At 38.8% G+C, this 27,885-nt stretch overlaps 1 protein-coding gene across 2 annotated transcripts in view; it reads left to right on the top strand.

Annotated features, from left to right (window-relative positions):
* prkcbb (protein kinase C, beta b) overlaps window positions 1-27,885 on the top strand; it is a 101,113-nt gene that overhangs the window by 29,936 nt on the left and 43,292 nt on the right. For both annotated transcript variants that reach the window (XM_044331266.1, XM_044331265.1), the window contains exons 3-8: window positions 927-1,009; window positions 13,120-13,231; window positions 14,955-15,083; window positions 22,084-22,240; window positions 22,980-23,114; window positions 25,531-25,627. In XM_044331266.1, the coding sequence (XP_044187201.1) occupies window positions 927-1,009; window positions 13,120-13,231; window positions 14,955-15,083; window positions 22,084-22,240; window positions 22,980-23,114; window positions 25,531-25,627 (713 nt within the window). The remainder of the gene's footprint in view (window positions 1-926; window positions 1,010-13,119; window positions 13,232-14,954; window positions 15,084-22,083; window positions 22,241-22,979; window positions 23,115-25,530; window positions 25,628-27,885) is intronic.

Below are 27,885 nucleotides of genomic sequence, written 5' to 3'. Positions count from 1 at the left end.
GACAGGTTAAGGCGAGCTAGCACCACTGCTAGCGAGCTAATCTGCCAACATGTTTACTGCAGGCTAACTGCTTTTGGCTGTGTGAGCTACTGATTATCTATTATTCAACTTAAAGATGCAATGATTAGTCGATTAATCAATTAGTCGAATCGAACAGTGAATTTATCTGCAAGCATTTTGATAATCAATGAATCATTTTAGTCATTTTTCAAATAAAAATGTCAAACATTCTCTGGTTCCAGGTTCTCAAATTTGAAGATTTTCTTCTTTTATGTGTTATAAATGACAGTAACCCAGGTTTTTTTCTATTTTCTGACAACTCATAGACTAAAGGATTAATCGTTTAATTGAGAAAATAATTAGCAGATTAATTAAGAATGAAAATAATCTTTAGTTGCAGCCCTAATTTTACTTATAATGAAAATTACGTTTATTGTCTTTTACTACAACGACATTGTGTTGTTTCCTCTTCAAGAAGTCTTATGATGGGCGACAGACTCACATATTAAAGAATTTGAATATGTATTTGCATGAATAGTTATAACGGATATAATGTTATATTTTGGAAGGAGGTTGGCTGCTAAGTATTCAGTTTGTTTCTCTCGTAATCATCATTGAAATTTTCCCTTTGCTGTACAGTTTTTAAAATTTTCCAAGAACAGTTGTGCTTGGTGCCTCTTCACTACCGTCTTCTACAGCACAAGAAGACGACTACTAAAAATGATCCTTCTGATGCCTTCGGCCGTCTCTGTAAATCACATGACCCTCGCCTTGCAGGTCGTAGCAGTCTGTTGAGAGTCTCCCGCCATCTATGGCCTTGAGCGGGTTCATGTCTTAGTCTGTGCCACACAAACCGTGTCAGATGCAGTGTTACTATGAAAAATGTTGGTAAATTCTCTTTCTCTGTCTTTTCTCTCTTTCCGCAGTGTGTTGTTTCGTGGTTCACAAACGCTGCCATGAGTTTGTCACTTTTTCCTGTCCAGGTGCTGATAAAGGACCTGCATCAGATGTGAGTACAAATAAATGAATAATTTAAAACTGTATGCCTGCCTGTGAGAGTGAAAATGAGTAATGAAAGACAGATGGAAAGAGAGAGAGAGAGGGATTGCACAGACTTTTCCAGCTCATGAGACGCCATCACCTGTCAACACCAGTGTTACAGCTGCCTTCATCTTTTTCTCTCTTCTCATTTTCCTTTTTCTGTCTTGACAGTTATTCTAAACCATCACACACTCTCACATGGGGATTCATCCAGATAGACTCGATACTACATGCTACTACTACTTTTAGTGTCACAAACATGACATGTAACATCTTGAGTTTACCGATACAACCAACATTGATCGATCAGCAGCGGATGATTGGAAATTAAATTCCATGTTGACTTCAAATGTTAGATGAACAAGAACAAGAAGAGACCAAATAAAAAGTCTTCAGTCAGTTCATTGTTTAGCTGTCCGGCTGCAACTTTACTGTTTTGGTTCACTCTCACTGCTCTCAGTGTTGTTTTCAGAGAAAAAGCTCTAAAAATCCACAGTACGCTACCTGCTCAGCACCAAACAGCAAACAGACACAGTTAGCGACCAGCTGGTGAACGTAGAGAAACATTTAGCAGCTACAAAGCCAGATCTTACCCTCGGGAGTTGATAGAGACCAAACACACAGCTAAAGAAGAGTGAATATTGGGCTTGCATTCACCAGGTGAACAGAAATGCCAACTTAAACTCAACTTAAACGATACTCAACTGAAGAGGTGATGATATGATAGTGTTGTGTTCACAACTTGTTTCTACTGCCCCCAAGTGTCCAAACAAATCTGTTAATGCAAGTTTACGAAACACATCTACATCTACAAAGTTTAGACAAAAGATACTATATGCATCCCATTTGGGGTCAGTTTCTCAAACATGTACATGTGTCTGAGACAAACTTACATAGTTTTTTCTCAGACAGCTGACCTTATATTGATTCACCCATGGGTCTTAAAGTAGTACCTATCCCTCTCTAACTAAATTCACTCCCATCAACCTTTCAAGATTGAATAGGTTTACTCCATAAAATGACTTGAACTCTTATGTACTTCTTATCTTATCTTGCTTTCACTTTCGCACAGTTCACACCAGATAAACAATTCTATGTACCTTAGGAACTATTTTATACACACACACAGTGTAATTCATTTGAAGGATAACTGTTATGCCTTTTCTCACATTATTAATTGTCTTTGAACGTTCTCTTCACCTTCACATCTGCTCTAACAACAGGACGTGCTGTTAAGTGGTACTTTTATCATAATCTCACCCACCTTCTTAAGGAGCTGACAGTCCCATCTTTGATTTATATTCTTTAAAATGCAAACCAGATCTCTTATCCACCCTTTCAAGGGGGCAGAATTAGTTACCTTTCTTCTCTCAAGAGCACTCTCAGAATGCCAACTCAACCCTTACAAAACCCAGGGGTCTTTAAGTTCCTCATCCATGTCCTCACCTCCCACTGGAGTGCCCTTTCAGTCTGACAAGTACACCCAGTGAGCCGCCTCCAGAGGAAACTCTAGTGTTCGTTCTTTGGCTTCCTGTTGCGCTTTCTGTATAACTGATAAGTCACAGCAGTCTTTCCTCTCATCTTAAATGTCTATCTATCTTTGCGCTATTTTTTTATTTTGTCTTCTTTCCCCTGACTGCTTCTTCCTTTCTTTCTCAGTGTTATTTGAGTAGTGCATGTCATGCCACAGATAGCGTCTTTGATAGCTTCTGTTTTGGTCGGGACAAGAATTGCCAGGGCTGGGCACACAAATATGTGCAGAGGCTTCTCTAAATTCCTTGTTCAATGTATTTCTTCCTATAATATCTGCAGGTTGTTAGACTCCAAAGTCTGGAGAAGTCTGTTAAAAGAGCAATTTAAAGAATGTATCATTATGTATTGAATGCGGGATTTGTTGGTAGAGAGAGGGAGCGGCGCTGGTGAGAACAAAGCCATGTATCAGAGAAATAATGTGTTTTTTGTAAAAAACATTTCAGTTCAGGCAAAGCACTTGTAGCAGCCGATTGGCATCAGTTGCTTCACCATGACTGGCTCATCCATAGCTGCATGGCTAGTAACATCCAATCATATTAATGCAGATGTCCACATAAAAATCTGACACTTGTCACTGTTACTCTGCTGATTCACTCATGCCAACACTGTTCTCTGCTGCAGACCTAACCACCATCCAGACTCCTTATATACTCTTTTTGGAATTGATGATTTAACTAAGATTTACCAATCATGTACATGTTTATTAAGTAGGATTTGTTCTTACTGAAGAATCCTTATTGCTGATTGGCTCCTTTTGAGAGCTCCTTCAAAGTGTGTTCTGCCAAATCTAGCTATGTTGCTATAAATGATCAATTCCTTGATGCAAGTGTCTCTGAATGAAAAGAAAGTTATATTTCTTACTAAAATGTATTCTGTGTAGCCTTGAGGGTCGTACGCAACAAACACATATTAATGAGTGCATTCAATTCCTGATTATACATTTGCAAAGCCGATTTTTTTGTTGATGTTTGCTAGCTTGAAGTCCTCGTCTTCACTGCCTTTGTAGGTGCATTGCAGCCAACTGTTAATCTGTGGAATAGCATGAAACCAGCATCAGGAATGTGTCTTGTGCACAACACAAACAAAACAGGGACCCACTTCTATAAACCTAACTCTATAGAACTAAAAGACTCCACAAGGCATCGATTAAATGCAGTTAGTACTACAGAAGTCTGCACAGAAGAACTAGGGTTACTCTTTCCTTACGCTGCCAATTTGTAATTTAAGAACTTCACATTCCATCAGAAAATATGCTTTTGGTTTTGACTTTGTGCTTAAATCATTCCTTTCCCTCCTTTAAAACATCTTCAAAGACTTTTTACTGACATGAAACCAGCAGATAACCTGTTTCTTGATTGGTCAGATCAAATGTCATAACACATATTTATGTACTGCACAGTATCTCATTTTATCTATTTCCTCTGAGACCTCTCTCTCTCTCTCGCTGTCCACCATCCCTCCCTCCATATCTATCTCTATTCTGTACATCCTCTTTTTAAATGCCACTCCACCCCGGGGGCTCCTGCTCTTAATTACGGGGCCTCACCACCCCCTCCATGTTATTTCCTTAATGAGTTCATGGCCTTACGACCTCAGTTCCTGCACAGTGGGAATGTAGCTCCACTCCAAACTAGCTGCACATTTAAATATAGGAGACAGGAAGATAGGTGGCCTGCTCTTATGATTGTGCAAGGGACAAGGAAGATAAAGACAAGGACACTCACACTGTAGAAACCAAAGTTTCCCACTGGTCACTGAATTACCAGCATATATATTGTAGAAACAAATATATCACAGTATTTGATCATAGAAGTGTTCAGATTTTGCCTTGTATTATTATGGAGCACCTGGGTGAAGATTTTCTAATAGTGCTGTCAGATTTGTACAGCTTGAAATGTTCTCACCCACGCACACCTGCACAAACTCTGCTTTTTGAACCTGAAACAATGAGAACAAACATTTTCATTTTCAGTTATTTCAGTCATTTTATGCTTGATAGTGTAACATATTTAGGTGTCAAGAACAGTTTTATCCATCAAATGGTTGATAACAACAACAAAACCAAGTCGTACTGTGTAAGATTCAGCTTTGCTAGGTGGTTTCTCTTCCTCGCTTTGCATTTTCTGTAGTAATAACAGTGAATATCCACATGATTAGTGAGGCAGATTTTTGGTTTGTAAAACATTTTTAGTACACTGAAGGACGCTGTCCAGTAAAGGAACTGCCCTCCAAAAACCTGTGGGATTTTGAGTCACCATTTAATTTACAAAATCATGAGTAATGCTCTGCCACCAATAGCCAAATGTTTACAAACTCAAAAGACTCTTGGAGCCAATAGTGTCAGTGTAGAGCTCTTACAATTATGATAATCAATGAATCCTTTTTGAAACTAAAATTTGATGGTTCCAGCTTCTTAAACATTTGCTGCTCTTGTTTGCCTTATATTATAAGAAACTGAATATCTTTGGTTTTCCTATATTTGTCATTAAGACATTTTATAGGCCACATGCTTGATTGATTATTTGAGACAATAATGGGAAGAGTAGTCTAAATGAGAAAAATTATGTCTGCAGCCCTATAGTACAATAATAGGATTCATCTACATCAGAATAAAATGACTCTTCAGGCATTAACCAACCCTGAGCATTTCTCTGAGCTGATAATGTTGAGGGATTTCTTTGTGGGTCACATACATCAAGAAACAGCAAAGCTGGAGATGTTTTTGAAGGCCAACAGATAGATGCAACTACAGAGAAAGAGAGATTTATTGTATGGAATCAGTCATATTGTCTCTCACTCTCTGCAGCAATCAACTCACCACTCCCATTTTACCTCCTGCCAATCCCCCCATCTCTTTTCCTCTCTCTGTCAGCTATGTATGTTTAAAAGAAGAAGTCAATTATAGATCTGGGTTAATAGAATGGGTTCCCTGTGGGAGAAGTCGAGGGATGAGATTCTCTAATGAAACCTACATTTCAGGCCCACAGCCTGCTAATGGTATACAACGCAGAGTGTGAGTGTGTGTGTGCACGCGTCTGTGCGTGCATGTAGAGGTAGCGATACTAAGATATACGACATCAACAAGGATAGCACTGCTCAAAACTAGCTTAAAGGAATAGTTAGAAACAGCTAGCCTGGCTCTGTCCAAAGGTAACAAAATCCACCTGCCAGCACCTCTAAACTCACTAGATGAGACGTTAAATGTCCTTTGTTTAAAAAAACAAATATAAAACCACATCACATTGTGGTTTTATAGGGAGTAAAGTGCCAGAATATTTCTTGGTGGGAAAAATGACTTCCTGTAGTCCCCTGTTTGCCTGGCAACGGTGACACCGAGACTAAATTTTTAGCTGTTTCCAGTCTTCATGCTAAGCTTAGCTAACTGACCGCTGACGTTAGCTTCATATTTACTGTACAGACACAAGAGTGGTATCGATCTTCTCATCTATATCTCGGCATGAAAGTGAAAAAGTGCATTTCCCAAAATGTCAAACTTTTCCTGTAACAAACTAGACCAGAAGACTAGATCGATCTTGTAATTATTTTCTATCCCTCATGGAATTCCTGGAATGTCATGGAATTTAGTAACATATTTTGTTGACAGAAATGTTAAGGGATTTGTTTTCTGGACAGGTCAGGGAATATCAGTAATTTAAAAATCAAATTACAAACTCAAACTGAATACAATAATTTTTTTCTTACAATAATGTGATTTAGTCATGAAAGATAATTGAACAGCTCCAGTAAATGTAGATTTTATTCTAATGTTATCAAATTTCATCATCATTGTCACTTTTATGTGCAGTCATGCCTCTTCAGGGGGAGGACTATCACAACTCACACTTTTTTTTTTATTGTAAATCTAATAAGATATTCCCCCTGCTCCTCTCGCGCACACACACACGCTCACTGCATACATTTTCTATATGCTCATACATATTTCTTGCATGCATGCATTTAACAACAATCCTTATACAGAGAAATAATGTATGAACACATCATAACATATGTACTCATTATCAGACATTGATTCTCTTTGTGTTCAGTTCACTGCACAGACCCCCCCCCACAGAGTGTATCTCAGCATGGAAGAGACAGGGTACACCATGGACAGGTTACCAGTCTATTACAGAGATAACATACAGTACCAATCAACTTTTGACTGGTACTGTATATACAAACAAGCCTTCAGACTCAAATATACAGCTATGGTCAATTTATAACATACAGTTCACCTAACGTACATGTCTTTGGACTGTGGGAGGAAACGAACACACTCAGAGGAAACCCACAAAGACACAGAGGTGAGAACAAACTCCACACTAAAAGAACCCAGTCAGGTTCAAAGCCAGTGACAGTGTTAACCACTACTGTTACACATGTTTGAAATATTCACCTTCCCATTGACACGCTGGAAAAAAATATTTTACATTATATTTCATGTTTTTTTCATTTTTAGGAAACATTCTGAACACACTTTCATTTCAAAGCTGATCTAATTTCTCGTTTCAAGCATGGATGCATCACCTCAAGTCCTTTTCACACGTTAATAGGATTTTAGAGTATGGAGTGGTTTTTTTGTTTTTTTTATTATTACTACTTTCGGAGCACAGCTTGGGAGTGTTTGTGCCATTAATTAAGACAGTTGGTCCCAGTTCCTGTGATTTCAACAGTTTACTCCAACTATTCAAATCAAAGAGTCTGTGTGTGCTCCAACTTTTGGAACTTTTGGAGGATTATGAACTCTGTAAAATTGTTAAATCCTCATTTCCCATGCCTTTTCTCATATAAATTTTAAGCCTGTGTCTGTTCCAAAGTAGTATTGGAATGGCATAAGTCAACACTGACAGTTTTTAATTATTTTTAGGAATTACTCCTCTTTCAAATCCATAAAGTTCATGAGTTCAAAAAGTTTCAAACATCTTTTCAGGAAATGCAGATAAAAGTCACAGTTGTAGAGTAATTGTCAGGATTTTATCATAAATAGACATATGTTAATGTTAAAAGGTACTATTAGAGACACAGTGTAATGTCTGGGGCTACAGGTGTGCCTCTTTGTCATGGAATTCCTTTCTCTTTGCATGCTGAAACAACTAAAATTGTATTTTCACATACAGTAGCACATAAATACAGTATGAGCAAAAGTTGAATATTCAGATATGATGATATATTTAACAGTACGTGTGACCAGATGGTTAAAAATCCACAAGGTAACCTTTGAGAGAGGAGGAGGGCTGACGAAGAGATGGAGAGACCACAATTAGCATATGGAGGGGGGGGGAGGAGGAGAGGAATTATATTCAGGGTGTGAAATTGAAACCACCATCCCCGGCCATCTCTTCCGTCCCTTGTTTTGTCGCTTTTTAACACTCTTTAATTCTCCGCTGTGCTTGCGATGCCATTAGTCCTCTCTTTTCCAAGAATGATTGCTCTCCCCAATCAACAAGAAAGCCTTTAGATAGCATCTCAAACACAAACATTTAAACGTTCCCAGAGGAAGAACTAAAAGTTTGAGGGGGATAAACACAATAATGCAATAAATAAGTGGAGCCCTGCAGTGTGGGAGTTTTTATTTGGAAAAGCACAATGACAGAGCATTTGTTTTATTGATTAGGATGGAAAAAGCAGTGATGTAGCCTCTGGAATATTACATTTTACTTTGTTCCTTATGTGCAGTATGTTATTGAAATAGAATGAGAAGAAAGACTTTTGAATATAATTTGAAAAGAAATGCTTCTTTGGAGAGTTTAAGTACTTTGGCATCTACATTTCTTAATGAAATAAAGACTTTTTGAAAAAGCAACACGTTGACTAACTTTATGCTATGAGGAATATTAGGAATGTTAGTGTGTAATGTAATTTTTAGCAAGCATTATTTAAGGCTAATTTATAGTAGGTCGCTCCACACTTTTGATAAGTGTTGCTCAAGAGAAAATAAATAGTCGTGGGCGTTTTCAATTAATGCTTCGGCGAAAGGTTTCAGTTGTCTCCATGGTAACCAGATGCTAAGTTATCTAAAGTTACAGACCAAAATATCAATAAGGAAGTTCAGTGAAAACTACAATCTCCATGGTGATGTTAGTGATGCTACCAAATCACACTGTGCGACAAAATATGACGGTGTCCGCGACATAACAAAATTCTTCAGGTGCACAACATGAAAGAAATTGTAATGCGACACTTTTTTCTGCCGTAAATACGTAAATAATAATAAAGATTTTATATTATAAAGAACAAATTGTTTCAGAGTTCAAAAGTTAAGTTACTGTATAAGAGACCTGGGGAATGTATTCAGATAACTGAAATGACCTGCATGCACTGCTGCAATGTTGCACATTTTTCTGTCTTGTTTGGGTTTGTTTTGTTGGGTTTTCTGAGAAGTAGGTTTTTCAGTTTGTCTATAATCCCTTTGATCTCCTTTAAGATTTTTAAGAAATCAGTGGACAGGATGTACTGGACACAATAAAGATATGAGGAAGGAAACACATGTTATATGGATAAAGTGGAAAAATAAGAAGCCAAAATGCTATAAACATTTAGCCTGTTACTGTCTGTGCACTTTTTAAATAATAGATTATGAATTTAACTACATTTAGAAGCACCTGCTTATTTGAGACATAGCACTTGTATGATAAGCTCTGTACAGTAGATGAGTGATGTGGGAAACTATTTGATGGCTGCCACTGTAGAAATGTCAGAAAGTCAGTAAACACTAACTGGAGAAGGGCTATGAAGACAAAATCAATAAAGAAAAAAAAGTCTAAATAGTTTTTATGTCAGTCACTCTGTGTTGTCTGCTGTGAACCTGCCTGTCAGGCTGCCTGTCATAAAGCATCAGGAATGACATGACATGAGGATGTGTGTGTGTGTGTGTGTGTCTTTGTGTGTGGGGGGAGTTGATTGATGTTATTGGCAGGGAAAATAACAGATAGCAGAATGTTAAACCAAAACAAAAGAAAAGCGGAGCGTGAGAGAAAGCACAATGACTGAATGAACAGTCAAAACAGTGTGTGTCTTACTGTAGCATTGACTGATGGGTAATGACTTTTCTGGCATCGTGTGCTGATGTTGTGAGCAGGCTTTCAGTTTAGACACTCAGTAACACAACATATGCCATGCAATACACTCATTTGTGCAGGAGCACCACACTATACCATCTGCTTTTAATTAGTGGGGTCCCGGTGACTAAAATCAAGTGAAACGAGGCTAAAACTGTTGCAAATGTTGGCACCACGCAGGCAGTAAAAGAAGATGTCAAGTGAACACAAACCAGCGTGTGAAATCATAAAAAACAACATTGTTAGTAAGTAAACTTATGTAGCACCTTTCAGGAGCCAACATTACATCACATTATTGTGTTATTAAATAGTCCCCTAGAAGAAAGTGATTGTGGAGCTCACAGTTATGCTGCTAAGGTGATAAGTCCCCGTCTTATCTTTAGTGATCATGCTGTGTCAAAGAACTGATTCATATCAGATGCACTCGCTCCAAAGCTGATTTTTTTATTGACAATTTAAGTTTGATCTGCTGTGTAACATTGTAACAGTTGTTACATGTTAATGTATCACTTCAGGTTTTCTAGTTGTTCTTATTTGGAAAATTACACATTAAAACCTCACATCACACATTTCTTGTAACAGCAATAAAATGTTGGTGATTCTCAACCTGAGGATCCTTATCTTAGGGGTCTGAAGATCACTGCAAACTCCTCCTTAAGTTATTTTTGCTTGTAACTCCTTAAAGTCTTCTAAAGTAAAAGTGTCTGCCAGTGCCATGAGAATATTTCTACTTTTTATCAGTGTTTCAAGTATTTTCTAAAAAAAAATCAGTCCAGTATATCGTCATTGTAAAGCAGCAACCTGACACTTTTTTCTGGAAATTTTTTGAAATAATTTGGTTAAACTGTCACTGCACCTGTAGATTTTTTCACTCATTTAAAGAAAATGAGGTTTTTAAGATTGAAGTATAGCCAGAAATTATATGAGAGCTTTTAACAGTGATGATTAAAGGAATAAGAAAGTCATTTTTCAAATCCTTTTTTACTTAAACATTTACCTCGACCTCTGAAATTCTTCAAATAAAGTCTTAGAAGAAAAACTGAGAGGAAAACCTGTGATAAGGGGTTCACAAGAAGACATTTGTTCATTTTAAAAGGTCACTAGACAAAAAATTTGGGATATAAGGCTTTCCAATGTGGAACACTTGCACAGCATGGTAAAACTGATTGACAGATATGTTGGCATCACAACATTTTCACAGCTATCTATCATTCTTCTAATTTTACTGATCAGCCATTAACAAAAGATCACATGTACTGATTCATAAAATAGAAGGAGGCAGGAAAAGTGTTTTCTTTTTTTGTCCTCATTCATTATTTTGTCGCCTCCTTTTTTTCTGCTTCTTTGTTTCTGATCAATCCTTGAATTTTCAAGGCGGATGCATTTTATGGTTAGTGTTCATAAAGAAGCTGGCACCCTCCTTTCATCAGCCCTCATATCACTCCTTGTCTGCTGTTGCTCGTCACTGGAGCTTCAGCGGCACAATGTTCACTTGTTTTTCAGGAGAACAAAAACGAGCAGGAGGTGGTCTTGTCCTTGAGAAAAACGAGAACCAGCAGAGAAACAAACACACACACAGATGCACGAATGAAGAAACCCACACACCTACGCACAAGCAATCACAGGCGCTCGCACAATCATTTAGGCTTAACAAGCACACACACTTCTAAAGAAACCTTGGGGAAGCTGGGTATAATTCAGGCAGTGGCAGCCTAAATTAAACATTATTTTCCAGGACAGGTGTGCAGGAGAGGAAGAAATCAATCAGCTTTCTGGCTCATGAGACAAAAAGACGTGAACACACACACGTCAAAGTACACTGTGTACACATACTTATATACCGTAGCAGTAGCAGGTACCTGATTTAGTGCCTGATTCTGTTTATATGCAAAATGTTTCGTTTTTCAAGAGGCAGTTTTGTATTTGGCACCTTACATGAGGTGATCATCCACATATGATTCATACTGTAAGCAAGACATAGTCTGTAACTGTGATGGATCCGCATAGAAGAGATATTTAAACTCTTACACTGAAGTAGCTCCGGTTCACCACACAACCTGGATCTCTCTCAAGTGGTGGATTGGATGTTCTCACTGTCCGTGGGTTCATGTTGCAGTGTGTGTGTGTGTGTGTGTGTGTGTGTGTGTGTGAGACTTAATGTGAATGTCACCCACTGAAACCACAGTGCTTAGATGCTGCTGTGTATGACCACTGAGCCATGGTTGCAGGTGTCTCACACACACATGAACACACACCACACATTTAACAGAAATAGACTTTGTTTCTGTGCCAGTTACGCTTTCGTTATGAATGTTCATGAAAGAGGAAATGATGCCTGAGTTACCTGTTGTCGGAAATACGTAAAAGGAAGAAGGAAAAAAAAAAAACATGAATCAAAGTTGAAAATACTAATAATATTTTTAGTCTGTAAGATGCAAAGGGTGTAATGCTCAGTTGCATGTCAACAGGATTATTGATGAGGCCTGAACTTTTACTGTAGAGAGCAGTCAACTGTGTGAGTTTGTGTGTGATAGATTGATATGAACTATCTGTGTTCTTGTTTTACACTAAGAAGATGGTTTTTAACAAACTTCATGGAAGGCTAGCTCTATACAGAGCTCGCTCTCTTTGTTCTATCAGATATCATGACACGCACACACACACACACACACACCCGCACACACACGTCATGCATGTAGCTGCCTTTGTGGTCTTTGTAAATTGACGTCAGCAAGAACACTGATGAAAATTTATCTGATCAGATTACACAAAGAGCATGCAGCATACACATAGGGCACAGGACTGAATTATAAATGCTACATTGTTCATAAACAAAATGTGCACAGAGGTGAAAGGTTGAAAGTAAGTGGAAAATGAGAGAGGTACTCCTGCAGCTAACAATTATATTCATTATCCATTATTTTCTCAATTAATTGATTAAAGAAATCATAAAATAGTCACATTTGAGAAGCTGCAATTAGACTTAAAACAGTAAATCAGTTATCAGAGTAGATGCTGATTAGTTTTCTGTCAATCAGCTAATCGATTAATCAACTAATTATTGCAGCTGTAAAGAGAAGTACCTTTATGTGTGGTGGTGAAAGAGGAATATGGAGGAAAATCAAAGAGATGAAAGAGCAGGGAATATATAATATGTATGTCCAACAGATATGAATTAATTCATTATTTATTTTAATAGATACGGTGATGCACATTTCGAAAAAGGGCAACATGTTACACTAACCTTTGCTGTCAATATTGTTACTGCAAGTTACATGTTCACTGAGTTATTCTGAATGATGTCTTCCTCTTATCAAATGCACTGAGGAGAGGAAGACAGGAGATGTGTCTGAATGTAGATTTGAATGATTCATTGTACAAACCCCCACTCCCTCCCTCTCTCTCCCTCCCTCCTCTCTCTCTCTCTCTCTCTCTCTCTCTCTCTCTCTCTCTCTCTCTCTCTCTCTCTCTCTCTCGCTCTCTCCAGGACCCGAGAGCAAAGCATAAGTTTAAGATCCACACCTACTCCAGCCCGACTTTCTGCGACCACTGTGGCTCTCTGCTCTACGGCCTCATACACCAGGGCATGAGATGTGACCGTATGTACTCTAAATATATCCACTCATGTCTAATGCTTCAGGTTTGATTATGTTGCCATTAGAACATGCAGTACATGCTGCTTTTTACTGTCCATTTACATTTTTATATTATTTTTATCAGTTATAACTGTATAACCAATGTATTAACGCAACACACATCCTAAAAAAAAGTGTTGGTTTACATCCTTACAAGCAGGGGGCCATTTGTGGAAAATCAGAGGATGTTTCTGAAACATTTTTATTCATGAAAATAAATCAGAAGCACAGTGGGCCTATATAGACTATGGAGCATATTAGACTATTTCTTGCAGCTGTTACAGTAACATGTACAAAATAATTATGAACTTTAATAAAAACAATTATGAAACTTGAACTTCACCACTGCATTTGTAGGAATATTTTAATCCATTTTAAAATTTAGTTCATCAAGTAGTGTGGTGTAGCGTAGCGTCACATAGGAGATGTGATCATATACAACAATACAAAAGGTTAAATTCAACATGCCAGAATTAAATCCCCCAACACTCCTTTCAGTACTGTGGATAGCACCACTCAGCCAGACGTGCCAATACAGCGGTGAATTCACAAAGAATGGATCGTGGCCCCTGATGGCACCATGAATTGCTCATCATTTGCAACCGTTATCTGCTCTGTCTTGAGGTCCGACTCACAGAAGATATTGCACTAATGACATGACAGTGCAAATACGCCCATAAAGTTTTGAAGCTGAGTGCAATTTGCCCTTGTTTTTCATCTAATTGACCCACTTGAAGATTTCATCCTTGATATCATTCAGTATTAATATAAATTCAATATCATTCAGTGTCTCACAAGCTTGAAGATTTGAAGAGAGAGAGACAGAAAGAGAGAGAGAGAGAGAGAGTGTGTACTTCAGTTACCACCAACTCTCTGAAGACGCTAATAATTTCACTCTAACAGCGTGTGGCTATTAGCGCTGTCTTTGTGAATTAGACTGTTTTTGCAATGAGGCTCATTTGCATAGAAAGGGGCCAATTTTGTGCCAAATGTATCCATATTATCTCATTTACATACATGCAAATAGCAAAGGAGCACCGAGACGCCTTTTGCTTGGCAGCACAGTTTGGAGTGCATTTCACCCTTTTGTGGGTGCTTTTTTTTAATTACAGGGTTTCTTTTTGTCTCATTTGCGCAGGTTTAGCAGCCGCAAAAGCCACACAATCCTTTTGTGAATTCACCCTTTAATTTCATTCTTGCAAGTCAATGTTTAATTCTGCTCTATGCACAGCAAACTTCAATATTGAATAGAAAATAATCACAACATGCAATAGCACAACATGATGTCACCATAAAATAAATGCCTATAGATTGATAGATGCCTACTTGTCAGACTAAGAAACAGTCTGCAGTCTACAGTCTGCTTCAATGACTTCTGTCGTCTTTTTATGCTTTCCTGTGGAGGGGTCATCTGTGGCATGTCGCCCCTCTTTTACCCACATCTCTGCAAATCTCCGAGCAGGGAAGGAGGCAACCCCTGGTCCATTTACTGCGTCATCACATAGCCTAGCTCTAGTGTCATCTCTATTGTCCCATGAATGCTGACAGTGAAAGTCCATTTCTGATTTTATTGGTGTTTGCACTAATGACTGTTCTCACATTGCAGCGCTTTACTTAGATTTTTAGAATATATACCTTTAATACCTTTAAACAACTTAACAAATATGTGTGTGTCTGTGTTTTCCAGACTGTATGATGAACATCCATAAGCGCTGTGTGGCCAATGTGCCGAGTCTGTGTGGGACAGACCACACTGAGAGGAGAGGCCGCATCAAGATCTCTGCTGAGATCAAGACTAATGTGCTCACTGTTACTAGTAAGTATATGTAAGAGACACACACACACACACACTCAGGTAGTCAAGCTAGGTGATGTTGCAGAGGAGAACATATACCAGTCATCTGTCTCCCTCTATTGGTAGGCCTACAGAGGTGAAGAAGCTGAATATGAGATCAGACACAAAAATCATTAAAGTTTCATCTGGATCCATTAGCAGGATTTTATTACTTCAAACTAATGTATGAGGAATTCCTACTTGATTATTATCTGTCTGTATCAACGTGCTGATCAAACACTGTGATTACGGACGAGTGTATTGTGTCAATACGTAAATGGACACAGTATAGTTTGTAGAAACTACTGTAAATTTTTGTAATGATGATGTTGTTAAGTGATTTAACAAGGTCCAAGTATAATGTATGTATTACACTGATGCTCCAACCACAGCACAACACATAGCATATAGAAAATCTTAAGTAAAAGCTGTAGTAACTTAAGATAGACATAGACATAGACACAGACTGCAGGTGTGTTACACATCTTCCTTGTCATTTTGTAGCAATTTGTCAAGCATTTGGCCTTAAAATTGACACAAATATGAAGTGTGGGATATATTTTCATCCAAATGAGATTATTTCTATGGCTTCTCGAGACTGAATGTGTGTCCAATCAGCAAGAGAAAGAAAGGAGCCAGATTAATTCACTGGTGGGGTGATGACTGAAAAGAGGCATCATTGAGCAGTCACAAACAGCTTTTAGTAACAGCTTTTAGTAAAACAAAAACCCGGGATGGCAGCTCAGGATTCATCCTCTTTTATTTGTAAGAACAACCGATCATTTTCACTTTCTTTCAAACTCCAAGGCTTTCTCTTGAAAGTGTGTGATTAATTTTGCCTGTGTGCTAAAAGTGTTGCTTCACTGGACTTTAGCCTCATGTCAAATAACGATTTTGGTAGTCAAGGTGGTCAAGAAGCTGCTGTCAAGGTAATCAAAGAAAAAAAATCACACTGGTAGATATTTTGGGATGAAAGTGTCAAGTATTTTTCCTTCAATCTGCTTCATACAGTGTGTGATACTTGAACTTAGTCTCAGAATTACATTATTTAAGTGTGGTCAGTTGGTTTAGTAATGGAGGATTTCCTACATTTCATACGTCTTTCAGTAATCTTCTGAGTGGTTGCTTTCAGCCAAAGATGATGGGCATCTGTGGGTTGTAAGTGTAAACTCAGAAAAAGTGATTGTGAGTTCTTGCTGTTCACCTTCTGCTTTGCATTCTGGTGTATTGAGGATACTGTGAGTGTAGTCTGTTTCTTCTATAGCCTCTTTCACACATAGTTCCTAGTAAATTACTGGGATGACCTTCCAGGCACCGCTAGTGATTTTCACTATTCACACATGCAGCTATATTCAGGAACATTTCCATCCTGCACCTTTTCACACATGCCATGGCAATGATGGAATAGATGGGGCAAGGGACAGTCCAGCAGCTGGCGGTCATGCAACACTTATGAATGCCAACCGCCATAAAACTCAAAGAAGAAGAAGAAGATTGAGCAAGGCTGGATATTATATTATATTATGATATATTTATTATATATATTTCATATTTTTCTATTGAATGTTTATTGTACTTCTGTACTTCTTCTTCTGTATTTATTTATTACAATTTTCTCTATTTATCTGTACTGAACAAGTCTCATTTCAAGAGGATAGGTTGAATTCAGCCTCACCTTTGTCCTGATGGGAATTCGCTGACCTCTCTCATGTTTTATTTAACTGATAAATGGAAAATGGTAGAGAGCAGTGTCACCACCCTGTTGTTACTCTTTGTAGTGTCTTGTCTTACCTCCAGGTGGCAGCAGAGGCTTACATTATTTTTGCTTAGTGCAGGCAGCTCAGTTACAGCTGTGCCTCAAACTGAAAACTTTCTTGATATAGAATCAACTAAATAAACTTTTTGCAGAAATAAGACTGCCTAAATTTTAGATATTTCACTTGTGAGATATCTGTTATTATTTTTAGTTCTGCTTTAAAAAAGAAAGAAAGAAAAAGGATTAATTGGATTACACAGCAGCATACGTAATCAATGTACTGGATCTGTTCATACAGCGAAAATATACGTCTCCACTAAATAATGCTAAAATGGCAGTGCAACTTGTTAAACATCCTACGTCTTATACAAATATTGCATGTGTCTATTTCTGCATATGAAAGTATTTTCCCTGCGTGGTCTTTCATCGGGATTCATACCTTTTTCTATTACTTGCTTATTCTCTCTTACTCTCTCTTCTCTCTTGTTGATTCCCATGCTTGTAGACCTGATCATTAGTTGGGATTTACTGTGGGAAATGATAAGACAGCAGACTTATCACACACAGACTGCTATAGGACAGCAGTAAAGGCTGAACCAGGCTAAAAGAACAGAATACACAAAATAGAATTTAATGGTCAAACTGTGAAGGAAAATCAGCAGCTAATAATTTCGTTTTATACATTTTATTCTCATCTCTGTGAGAGATATCAGTCGGTCTCAGAATATTATTGTCACCACCTGCAAGGATTGTATATTCAACACTAGTACACTTAAAGTACAGGTAGGATTTTTTGTGCAGAAAATACACTGACATTGTGTTATTCTCCCGTTTTCAGTTTATTCTCCTATTTTGTGATAGTTGCAGCTAATAAGAGGCAGCAGGGGGTGCAGTACTTATTTTTGTCCACAGGGGTCAGTGTGTAGCCACCAGCAGCTTGCTCCCTCATTGCAGCGAGGTAGAGAAAAAAAATGCACCATTGAGAATGAACTGTAAAGCCACTAGGAATGATTGTATGGCTAAACATAGCAGAAGCCGGTGGAAATGGCTGCTACGTTGAGAAATGCATTTGTGCTGTGAACTCTGGTTGTGGATTTAATCAAAGCAATTGACATGGGTGTAAAGTGACAATTTATTGATCATTTTTAAGTCACTTCCCTCCCTCCCCCTTCACAGGGAGATCAGAGCTCAGGGTCAGTGGCAGAACAGCACCCATGGAGATTGAGGGGAGTCAGCGTTTGGTTCAAGGACGTTCCAGCAGGAAAAATACAGTGGGAATGAGGCTTTGAAAGTTGCCCACTTCCTTTGGTTTTGCACTCATGATGATTGGGTGTTTTGGGCCAAAAGCAGAGTTCAAAATATATGCCTTCAAGAAGATGATAAATAACAGTTCCATTGATTTTATGTACAATCAAAACTGATGTGAAAATTTGATGTTAAATCAATTGTGGTTTCACTGGGCACCAAAAACTTAAAATCTTAGTGTTTTCCTTAGAGACTTGATACATTCTAGACAGTCTTGTTGGGAATGCAGACACCTAACCCTTTCATTAATGCCAGCACCACCAACGTCTCGTAAATACACTCAAAGTCACTTAATAGTTTGAAGGACACTGCACTCACAGTAGAAGACTTTGACGACAAGTGAGCATAATGTTTTAGACATTTTTATTTCAATCTAATATCATGCTCAAACTAGTATAATTTACCCTTTGCTCATGATACAGATTTGATCCTATAATTGGGGTTTTGATTTTTGACTTTTTATCATTCAAATTAAATAATCCAAAGATTCAAGAGCAGCTGGTACATCATCATCTTGCACATCAAAATAGCCAGGCAGGGATGGAGTTGTAGTTTAAGACATTTCCTCTGCCTAAAAGCTGAACACAGGCTTCACACTGCTCCTCAGGCTCTTGTTTACCCAAAATTTCCATATGGTGGCAGAAAAAACCACAGAATCACTGGCAGATTCCTGAATAGAAATCAAAATTGGCCACAGATCATGTTTAACAAATTATGCGCCTGTAATTTCGTAGCTTAGATAAATTAGCGGGTGTGTCTCTTCAAATGATTGAGATCACACTCAGCTAGGGGTGTGAATCACATCAATCATTCATTTTCTTTGGTCTACACCATAGTGGGGAAAGATTATTTATTTCACTAAACAAACTTTTGTGAAAGATAATGTAATGGATTATGTACCTAAATGATCCTCTTTGGCATTAGTTAACACATGTGGACATACTGCAGCTAACATTTGCATCAGGTCAACAACTGTCTAATTATACCTGTCCAGACAAGCCAAACTGAATACATAAATGTTCTACAATAATTCAAATCAACCACTTGTTTCACCTCCCCAAGAGGAATTATCTATGACTTTGGTAGTTTTTGATCACATATGAAGGCAAGTAGAAGTTGGACAGACCATAAGAATCCAGCTAAGACTCTGATGAGGCTGTTTCTCATGGGAAAAGGTGCACTGCCAACACCCACGCAGCCGTGCACATACAGTATTCTGCTGTTACTGCACTCTTATCTCCACTCGCCCTCCCTGTAGACTCAAATACACATGTTATCTGTCTCTCTCTCTCTCTCTCTCTCTCTCTCTCACACACACACACACACACACACACCTCTATACAGACTCATACATGCTCTTGCAATTAGCACATACTGTATGCAAGCAAGAATTTCACACATGCATACACAGTCACATGTACAATACACATTCACTCACACATAAACAAACACACACACACACACCCTTATCTATTTGCTGTAAGTGTCCTATGAGACTATTTGGCATGCTATCCTCTTTATATCTCCCCTCAACCAGCATTTGATGGTCACTTTAACAGGCATCATCTAATATTTATTGACCTGCTCCGCTGAGGGTTTAATGCTGGCCGTAGGGTCTGTGCTGTGGTTAACCTCTTGGAGCTTAGCGTAGCATTGCATCTTAACAGCATGAAAACCTAATTTCTCTGACATCTTGAGGTTTTCTCACACTGCGAGCTTGCTGGGAAGCTCTCCTTTCAGTCCTAGTTTGGAGGATGCTGCATGTTAACTGTTATCGTAAAAGTATCGTAAAAATGCTTTAGTTTTTTCAGTGGTTACTGAGGAACAACACTTGCCCAGACATACTTTTAGGTTTCTACATTTGTCATGATCTGTGGCAGGGGGCAGGGTCAGATCTGATTTTAAGTGTCCTTAAGAGGTAATAAAAAAGGAATGTCGCCTCTCTCCTGGGGTGAAGCCTGAGCTGGTGTCTGAGGTTGAGAGGCACCAACTTGAAACAGTGAGTTGGTCTCACACACACAGTGCACAGATCCAAACTCCTGCACAGGAGTTGTCCAATTCTGCATTCTCTGTTGAGTATTCAAGGAAGAAGGATTGGAAATTAAAATGTTTCACCTGCTCCCCTCACAATCTATTTTAGCCATGCTATCAGTGTGGCTCTAGGGATGGTAATGTCAGCCTCTTCATTCTGAATCTCAACAAGTATTGGATATATTGCTGTGAAATTTGGTACAGGCTTTTCCTAGATGATAAATTCTCATGACTCATAACATCTACTTGATGGATTGGCACAAAATTTTGTACAGACGTTCCGTACAAATTCTGTACAGCTGGTTCCCAGCTGATGAATCTTACTGACGTTGATCATCCATTGACTTTTCCTCTTGCCCCACCATGAGTTTGACTTTTTTGGTTTTCATTTCAATATCTCAATAAATGTTAGCAAATGTTAGCATGCTAACTTGCAATACTAAGATGGTAAACATTATACCTGTTAAACTTAGACATGCTAATATTATCAATTGTGAACATGTTTCCATACTGGCATTAGCATTTAGCTTTTAGCTTAAGTACAGCCTCACAGAGCTGCTAGCATGACTGTAGACTCTTAGTGTTGTTATGTAATGTGCCACGACCCATAGTATACAAGTAATATAGCAACATAGTTTTCTCTGCCATTCTTCTGCCTGTCATTTCCACAGACGGCTACATTAAATACACAACTGAGGTATATTGGCTAGTTATTTTGTGCTGTGTGTGTGTATGGGGGGTGGGAGAGGTTCTTGCATGTGTGTGTGTGTGTGTGTGTGTGTGTGTGCTTATGTGTGTGCTTATGTGTGTTCTTGAGTGCTTCCCTAGCGAGCTGCCTAAGACACAACAGCACCAGCCCTGCTTCTGGTAATTGGATGTGACCTCACAACTTGACCGGCAACAGTAATTGCACACACACACACTAACACACACTAAAAAACCCAATCACAGGGGATTTTATGCCACTGGAATACAATTACAGCCCAATAACAGACAGCCACAAAAGAAGGATTAGTGTCGGAACTGGCAACCTTCATCTGTCTACATGGTCATTACAGACAGATCTGGCAACCCCAAGGCTTTAACCCCCAATACAACTTTAAGGGTTTTGGTGTGTTTGTGTGTGTGTGTTTGCCTCAAGTTTACCGTGTCTAATTCAATTTGTTGGTTTCAGTGGAGAGTTTTGTCATTAATTAGATTACAGACAGGAAGTACCTTGCAAATTCAGGGTACACAAGTACAATGAGAGAACTGCTGTTTTCATTCATGCATACCAACAGCATGTGCAAAAGGGTCACGTAGAGTAGAATATAAATAGAAGAGTGTGGTGATTAATCGTGATGTTTTTAGCTTTTAAGGAAAATGGCTCACCAAATGGAGAGGAGAGTCCCTACTAGTTTTTCCAATTAGGAAAATAATATTGTTGTCCATGAGGTTCAGAGCAATAAAGTGTGGAAATTCAGCACTAAAAATATGAAGGCAGCAGCAGGTGTTACCCTTGAAGACAATGGTCTACACAGCAACCAAACTGCAGTCAAAATGTGTGCAGTTAATGTAAAAAAAATTACATCTTTATCATTTCATTCATTTTTTGAAGATGGCGTTTGTTAAGTTTGGTTACTTTTATATGCGACAATAATATTGTAAGGTAAATCATTTTGTCTCATAGAAATTGTGAGTTTTTAAGCCATTTTCACTGCTGATCCCAAAAGTCAGTGTACACATGCAAACCATTTCCCATTTCTGTCTGAAACATGTATTGTAACTGATTCTTATGTGGAATTATGTTGTCTCTTTATCTCAATATCTTTCTTCCATCCTTCACCCTCTCCCACTCTTTTCCTATATCCTTCCTTCTTTCTTTCCGTTCTTCCTACTTTCTCCCTCCAGTCAAAGAGGCCAGGAATCTGGTTCCTATGGACCCCAACGGTCTGTCAGACCCCTACGTGAAGCTTAAACTGATTCCAGATCCCCGCAGCGAGAGCAAACAGAAGACCAAGACCATTAAGTGCTGCCTCAACCCCACCTGGAATGAAACCTTTAAATTGTAAGACCTATTTAGACCATGTTTGGTTGTTTTTTATTTTTATTTATCACTGAAGGCTGTTTTTCTTCTGTCTCTATCTTTCCTCTCTTCTCCTTCCATCAGTCTTTCCCAATTTTATCTCTGTTTCTTCTCTTTCATCTTCGGTGCCCCTGTTCCTCTCTCTCTCCCTCTCTCGCTCAGCGCAGTGTTTTAAGAGCATCACATTATGCTTGGCTTTCCAAGCATGTGTAACCGCTGGCGCTCAGATAAAAACATCTGGCTCCTTATATTCATAAAACCTTGCTTTTGGGGTTGTTTACTGCAGTTGGCTCCAATTAGATTCTTAATAAGCGTCATCACAGTTTGCGTGGAAGGAGACTTGAATTTCCAAGTATTTTGGTTCAAGCAGATGTTCAGTGCAACCAGAGAATAGAGGGGCTTTCCTTCAAACATGTGTGATGTGAATGCAACCTGAATGTAACATCATTCAGGCTATGCGGGAAGATATCCAGATAGCTATTGCTATATATGTCTTGCATTTGGTCAATTAAATGGGTTTGATTGCTTGTTAGGTGCTCTTGGGGGCCATAAATTGTTATGGAAGGACAAAAATGGAAATGATAAATCCAAGACTGCTCTGACATGGCTTTAAAAGTTAAAATGGTTTCAATATGAGAGGGTTAAAATATAACAAATATCACCTACAGATATCACTTTCAGCCACCATCCAATTATTGATTTTCCTCATTTTCTCTCCCAGCCACCTGAAGGAGTATGATAAGGACCGCCGTCTGTCAGTGGAGGTGTGGGATTGGGACCTGACCAGCCGCAATGACTTCATGGGATCGCTGTCCTTTGGCATCTCGGAGCTCCAGAAACTAGGAGTGGATGGATGGTAAGATGAAAGGAGGGATGGAGGGATGAATGGAAGAGGGGTTGGAGAGACATGAGGCAGTGAAACAGCACAGGTAGAGGAGGAGGGAGAGTGAAGGTGACCTTGTTCATTACTGCACTGTAGGAGAAATACTTTAGTTGGAGCTCCTCTTTTTATTCTGGTGATACTCAGTGCCAAGCATCTCTACCCCGTCTCTTTATCTCTGCTTCTTTATCTCTCTACCCCCCTCCCTCTGTCTCTCTCTCTTTCTCTCTCTAGCTCAGTCTCTGTATCTTTCTATCTTCCTCTCTTCCTTTCTTTTTGCTGACACTGCCCTGTCAGGGCTTTTAATGAGATGCCAGCGTTTGAGGTGGATTGGTGGAGGTGGAGAGATGCCATTAAAAACCTGATATTCAGAGTAAAGAACCTGTGCAAGTGTTTGTTTCCCTCTACTCCATCCATGTACTGCTCCAAAGCCTCCACCAGCCAGGGGGAGGAACAGAGTAAGAGTGACATTAACATAATACCTGATGTTTAAAGAAGAAGAAGCAAAAGAGTTGAACCTGTGACATAATCTCTCTCCTCTGTGTATAAATGGAAATCCTCGAGTGAAAGCTTACCCTTTCATACAATGTGAAAAATAAAAAGATTATGACTTTATTACAAGACTTATTCTGTTATAGATCGCATTTAACATGAGTTGTTGTCAGATGAGATTAAAGGTGCAGTGTGTAGAGTTTAGTGGCATCTAGTGGAACAGACTTGGCAGAAATGGAATATAATATTCGTAAGTATGTTGTAATCAGTGTATAATCACCTGAAAATAAGAATCGTTGTGTTTTCGTTACCTTAGAATGAGCCCTTTAGGGCATAGGGAACGGGTCGTCTTCCACATAGCCAACCATGTTGCACTGCCATTTTTCTACAGTAGCCCAGAAAGGACAAACCAAACACTGCCTTTAGAGATGGCCTTTTGCATTTTTCACAAGTTTTGCGGCCACCATAGGTTCTCCTACAAACTTGGAAGGGAAGGGGGGGTGGGGGGTATTCAGTTTGTTGCAATCTGCAACCTCACCACTAGATGCCACTAAATCCTACACACTGCACCTTTAAGTGGTTAATACAAATCATCATCCAAACACAATATTGCTTGGAGTTTATTACAATATGAGGATAATTTATCTGAACAATCAGCAGCAGATTTAATTGTTACCTGATAAATACATCATCTGTCTAATAGAAGCTCTGCAACCTCTGCACTGAGTTTAATTCCTTAAGACATGTCCACTGTGCAAAGCCTTCAAAACCAATACTCACAGTTGTCTTTAAAGCAGCTGTAATCAATATTTTTTACATTAACAATGAATCAAATAACTACATGTAGTGTGAAAGGAGTCGCTGGTAGTGACAGACAAATGGAAAATTATCATCTCTGCAGTTTCCCTCAGCTTGATAGAGTTTTGTAGCATATTTTAGCTCATTGTTTTGGTTTTTCAGCCTTTAACTTTAATGCATAGAGTAGAAAAACAGAATGAAGATACAAGCAAATCCCAAAGTAATGAGCTACAAAGCCATGATAGAGTAGACAAAGAAAAGAGTACATAGAAGTGATGTAATTATATGTACATCACATAGGTTCAGGGCTCTTACTAATTGTGATGTAATTTTAATTCAAATGGACAAAGTTTCGATGCAAGTTGGATCATCGTCAGGTCAAAAATAGGCCATTTTGACCTAACGATGATCCAAATTGCATCGAAACTTTGTCTGTTTGAATTAAAATTAAATTTGTGGCTTTGGAGTAAGTGTGCCGGCGATATTCTTTTTCCAAAGAAAGGAGTACAACCTGAAGTAACTTAATCATCAAAAAAAAAAAATCCAAAGAACATGCAAAGAATAAGTAGTGTCCACATTGTCTATTGACAGTGCTGCCGACATTCAACAATGACTGTTTAGCACCATGTCACAAAACTATAAATAATAAAAAAGGAATCTTACTGACAGAAATGGTTGCAACCAACTATGCCCACATTTCCTGAGAAGATGAAAAAAAATGCAAAATAGTAAAATATTGTATAAATAGTTAAATAGTGTGTAGTGTAAAATAACACAGTTGAGGTTACTACAGCATTAATACCCTATGCCATGAGCTTTGAGGTTAAGTCGTGGCATCAGTAATGGGGCCAATATGAAAAATTATATTCTATTGATTGTGTGAAATGATAAGCATCTCAACCTTGTTTGGGCCCATCTCTATCAGGCTTTGCGAAATCACCATGAAGGAGAGTGAATTACGAAACAATCGGCTGATTGTTCTATAGGACGACTAAATCGGTGCACTAACTGTCAGCATCTTTAGCTAATGGCAGCAGTTACATGCCTAAATTGTATAAACTAATTGGGAATTGATTTGGCTGGAAATATGCTCTCTCTTCAGGTTTAAGATGCTCTCCCAGGAAGAAGGCGAGTACTTCAATGTTCCCGTTGCTCCAGAGGGGGAGGAGGGTAACGAGGAGCTACGGCAGAAATTTGAGGTGTGTGTGTGCGTTTGTACTATAACTTTTGTATAGCTGTGTGTGTGTGTGTGTGTGTGTGTGTGTGTGTGTGTGTGTGTGTGTGTGTGTGTTTGTGGGTGTGTGGGTGTGTGGCTGGCATGTGTTTGAATGTGTCAGCATTGTATGCTTGTGAATGTGTGTGTGTTCACTATACATCTGTGAGAGCCTGAGTGAGAGCCTCTCTGGGAGAGCTGTTAGCAGTTGGCAGGCACACTTATAGTACCATCCGGTCTGGCACAGTGCAGGTCCAGACGTGTGTGTGTGTGTGTGTGTGTGTGTGTGTGTGTGTGGCTGACCAGTAGGCCCACTCATTAACACATTTGGCAGAGGAGAGGATAACCCTACTCTGTGGTTTTACACTTCTTTTTTTCTCCTCTTTTCCTCCTCTCCTTCTCCTCCTTTTCGTCTTGCTGACAGTAAAACACAGAACACCAGAGTCTCATTCTGAAATGTGTTGATCACAGAGTTAGGGGGTGATTTTTGTCCCTGTTATAGGTTTCAGTTTTAACAGTGCTCCATTGAGATAAAGGTTCATGAGACAGAGATGCTGCTGAAAATGGGCTACTTTTTGTGCAATTAACTTATGGGTGAAGTATTTGACTCCATGATTTTAACATGTTTTAGAGTCAGTTTTGACCAGCCATCATTCAATCTCAAATCTACAGATAGTTATGTAGCCAAGACTTAAAGGGCACTCACTCAAGTTTACATTGCAAAGCCAACTCACTAATCTTAGGGAGTACTATTCAGCCCATGAAATCAGTTGTATAAAGTCTTCTGCAGCTCTGGAGGGAGCTTTGTCAAGTTTTAGAGAATTACTTAAGTGCTCAAATTTTAACATAAAATCTGTATCACAAAGTAGGGGTGTGGAGTTGGAAAGACTATCAATTGCATTATGGGAAGTGTAGGATCCAGCATTTTTGAGGTTGACAAAAGTCAGGATATCTTCTTGCTGCATCAATTTGGACCATTTTTTCTTTAAACCTAACACATCCCAAGACCTCCAGTATTATGGAAGTTCATGATTAAATTGCTGGAGTACTCTCTAAGAGTAAAACTAATCAGCCTCTTTGACTTTTGAGCCGCCTAAATGAGGTACTCAAGCTCACTAAATCAAAATGATCATACACACGTACAGTTTTGAATGTTGGTTGACTCAGGAGGAAGCAAGAGATACTAAATGGATTGCAGTACTTAGTTTTCCTCTTTGTTGTTTAAGAAACACTTCCCTGTAAGTTGAAGATTTTTCTCCTGTGAGCATACAGTTAGTGATGTTTGGCCAACTGTGACAGCTCCATTAAGGAGGATGCATGCCTATGTGATTATGTAGACTGATAAAACAGATGTAGTTTCCCTTTTTCCTGGTACAAGACCTCTATGTGTTAGTTTCCTCCTGTGTTCTCCTACCGTTATATAGTATTATATCAGGTGTCCTAAAGTATATCATCTTTATCTGTTGTGAACATGTTCTAGTTTTAGAGAAGTGCTGTGAAATAATATTATTTTCACTGTTAATGGTGTATTTAGTGAAGAGTCTGGATGTTGGCTTTGTGAGGAGGTGTTGTAGCCTTTTATCTTTCTTTCCTCCATGTCTCTCCCCTCTTCCTCCTCCCTCTTTTTGTTTTGCTTCCTTTTCTCTCCTTCAGTTATCTGTTTTGTCCTCTGTCACCTTCAGTGCCCCCCTGTGTGTTTCTCTCTCTTTATCTGTTTTTCTTTCCCTCCATCTCCTCAAGGTCATGGTCCTAAGACGCCTCAGACGTTCACTGAGACACACTCTCAGGGGGAGGGCTATTACACACACACACACACACACACACACACACACACACACACATACACACAAGCATGTATGCATCCTCCTGGGTGAAGCTTTCAGTGAGGAAGAAAGACACAGAGGCAGACAGAGAGATTTCACTTTGGTAACATGACCGGCATGCCACCTTTTCACCCCATCCAGAATCACACACACACACACACACGCAGGACAGCTACAGTAATAAATAATGCATGTTGTATGTATGCACGCACACACACACAGATGCAGTCACACTCAAAACATTATTCAGAGGCAGTTAAGGAGCAGACAGCTAATATCCTGCTAATTCTCATTTGGAGCTGAGACACATTTCAATTCAGTTCAGTTTAATGAAACTTTATTGGCATGAGGTTTAAACATGAGGTGATTAAAAACATGTTGAAGCATATACAAAAACAAATAGTGAAGTGAATAATACAGT

Source organism: Thunnus albacares, chromosome 17 (assembly GCF_914725855.1).
Source record: "Thunnus albacares chromosome 17, fThuAlb1.1, whole genome shotgun sequence".
Taxonomy (NCBI): Eukaryota; Metazoa; Chordata; class Actinopteri; order Scombriformes; family Scombridae; genus Thunnus; species Thunnus albacares.
Note: the sequence above shows the minus strand (reverse complement) of the source record. Positions and strands in the feature narration are given on the sequence as shown.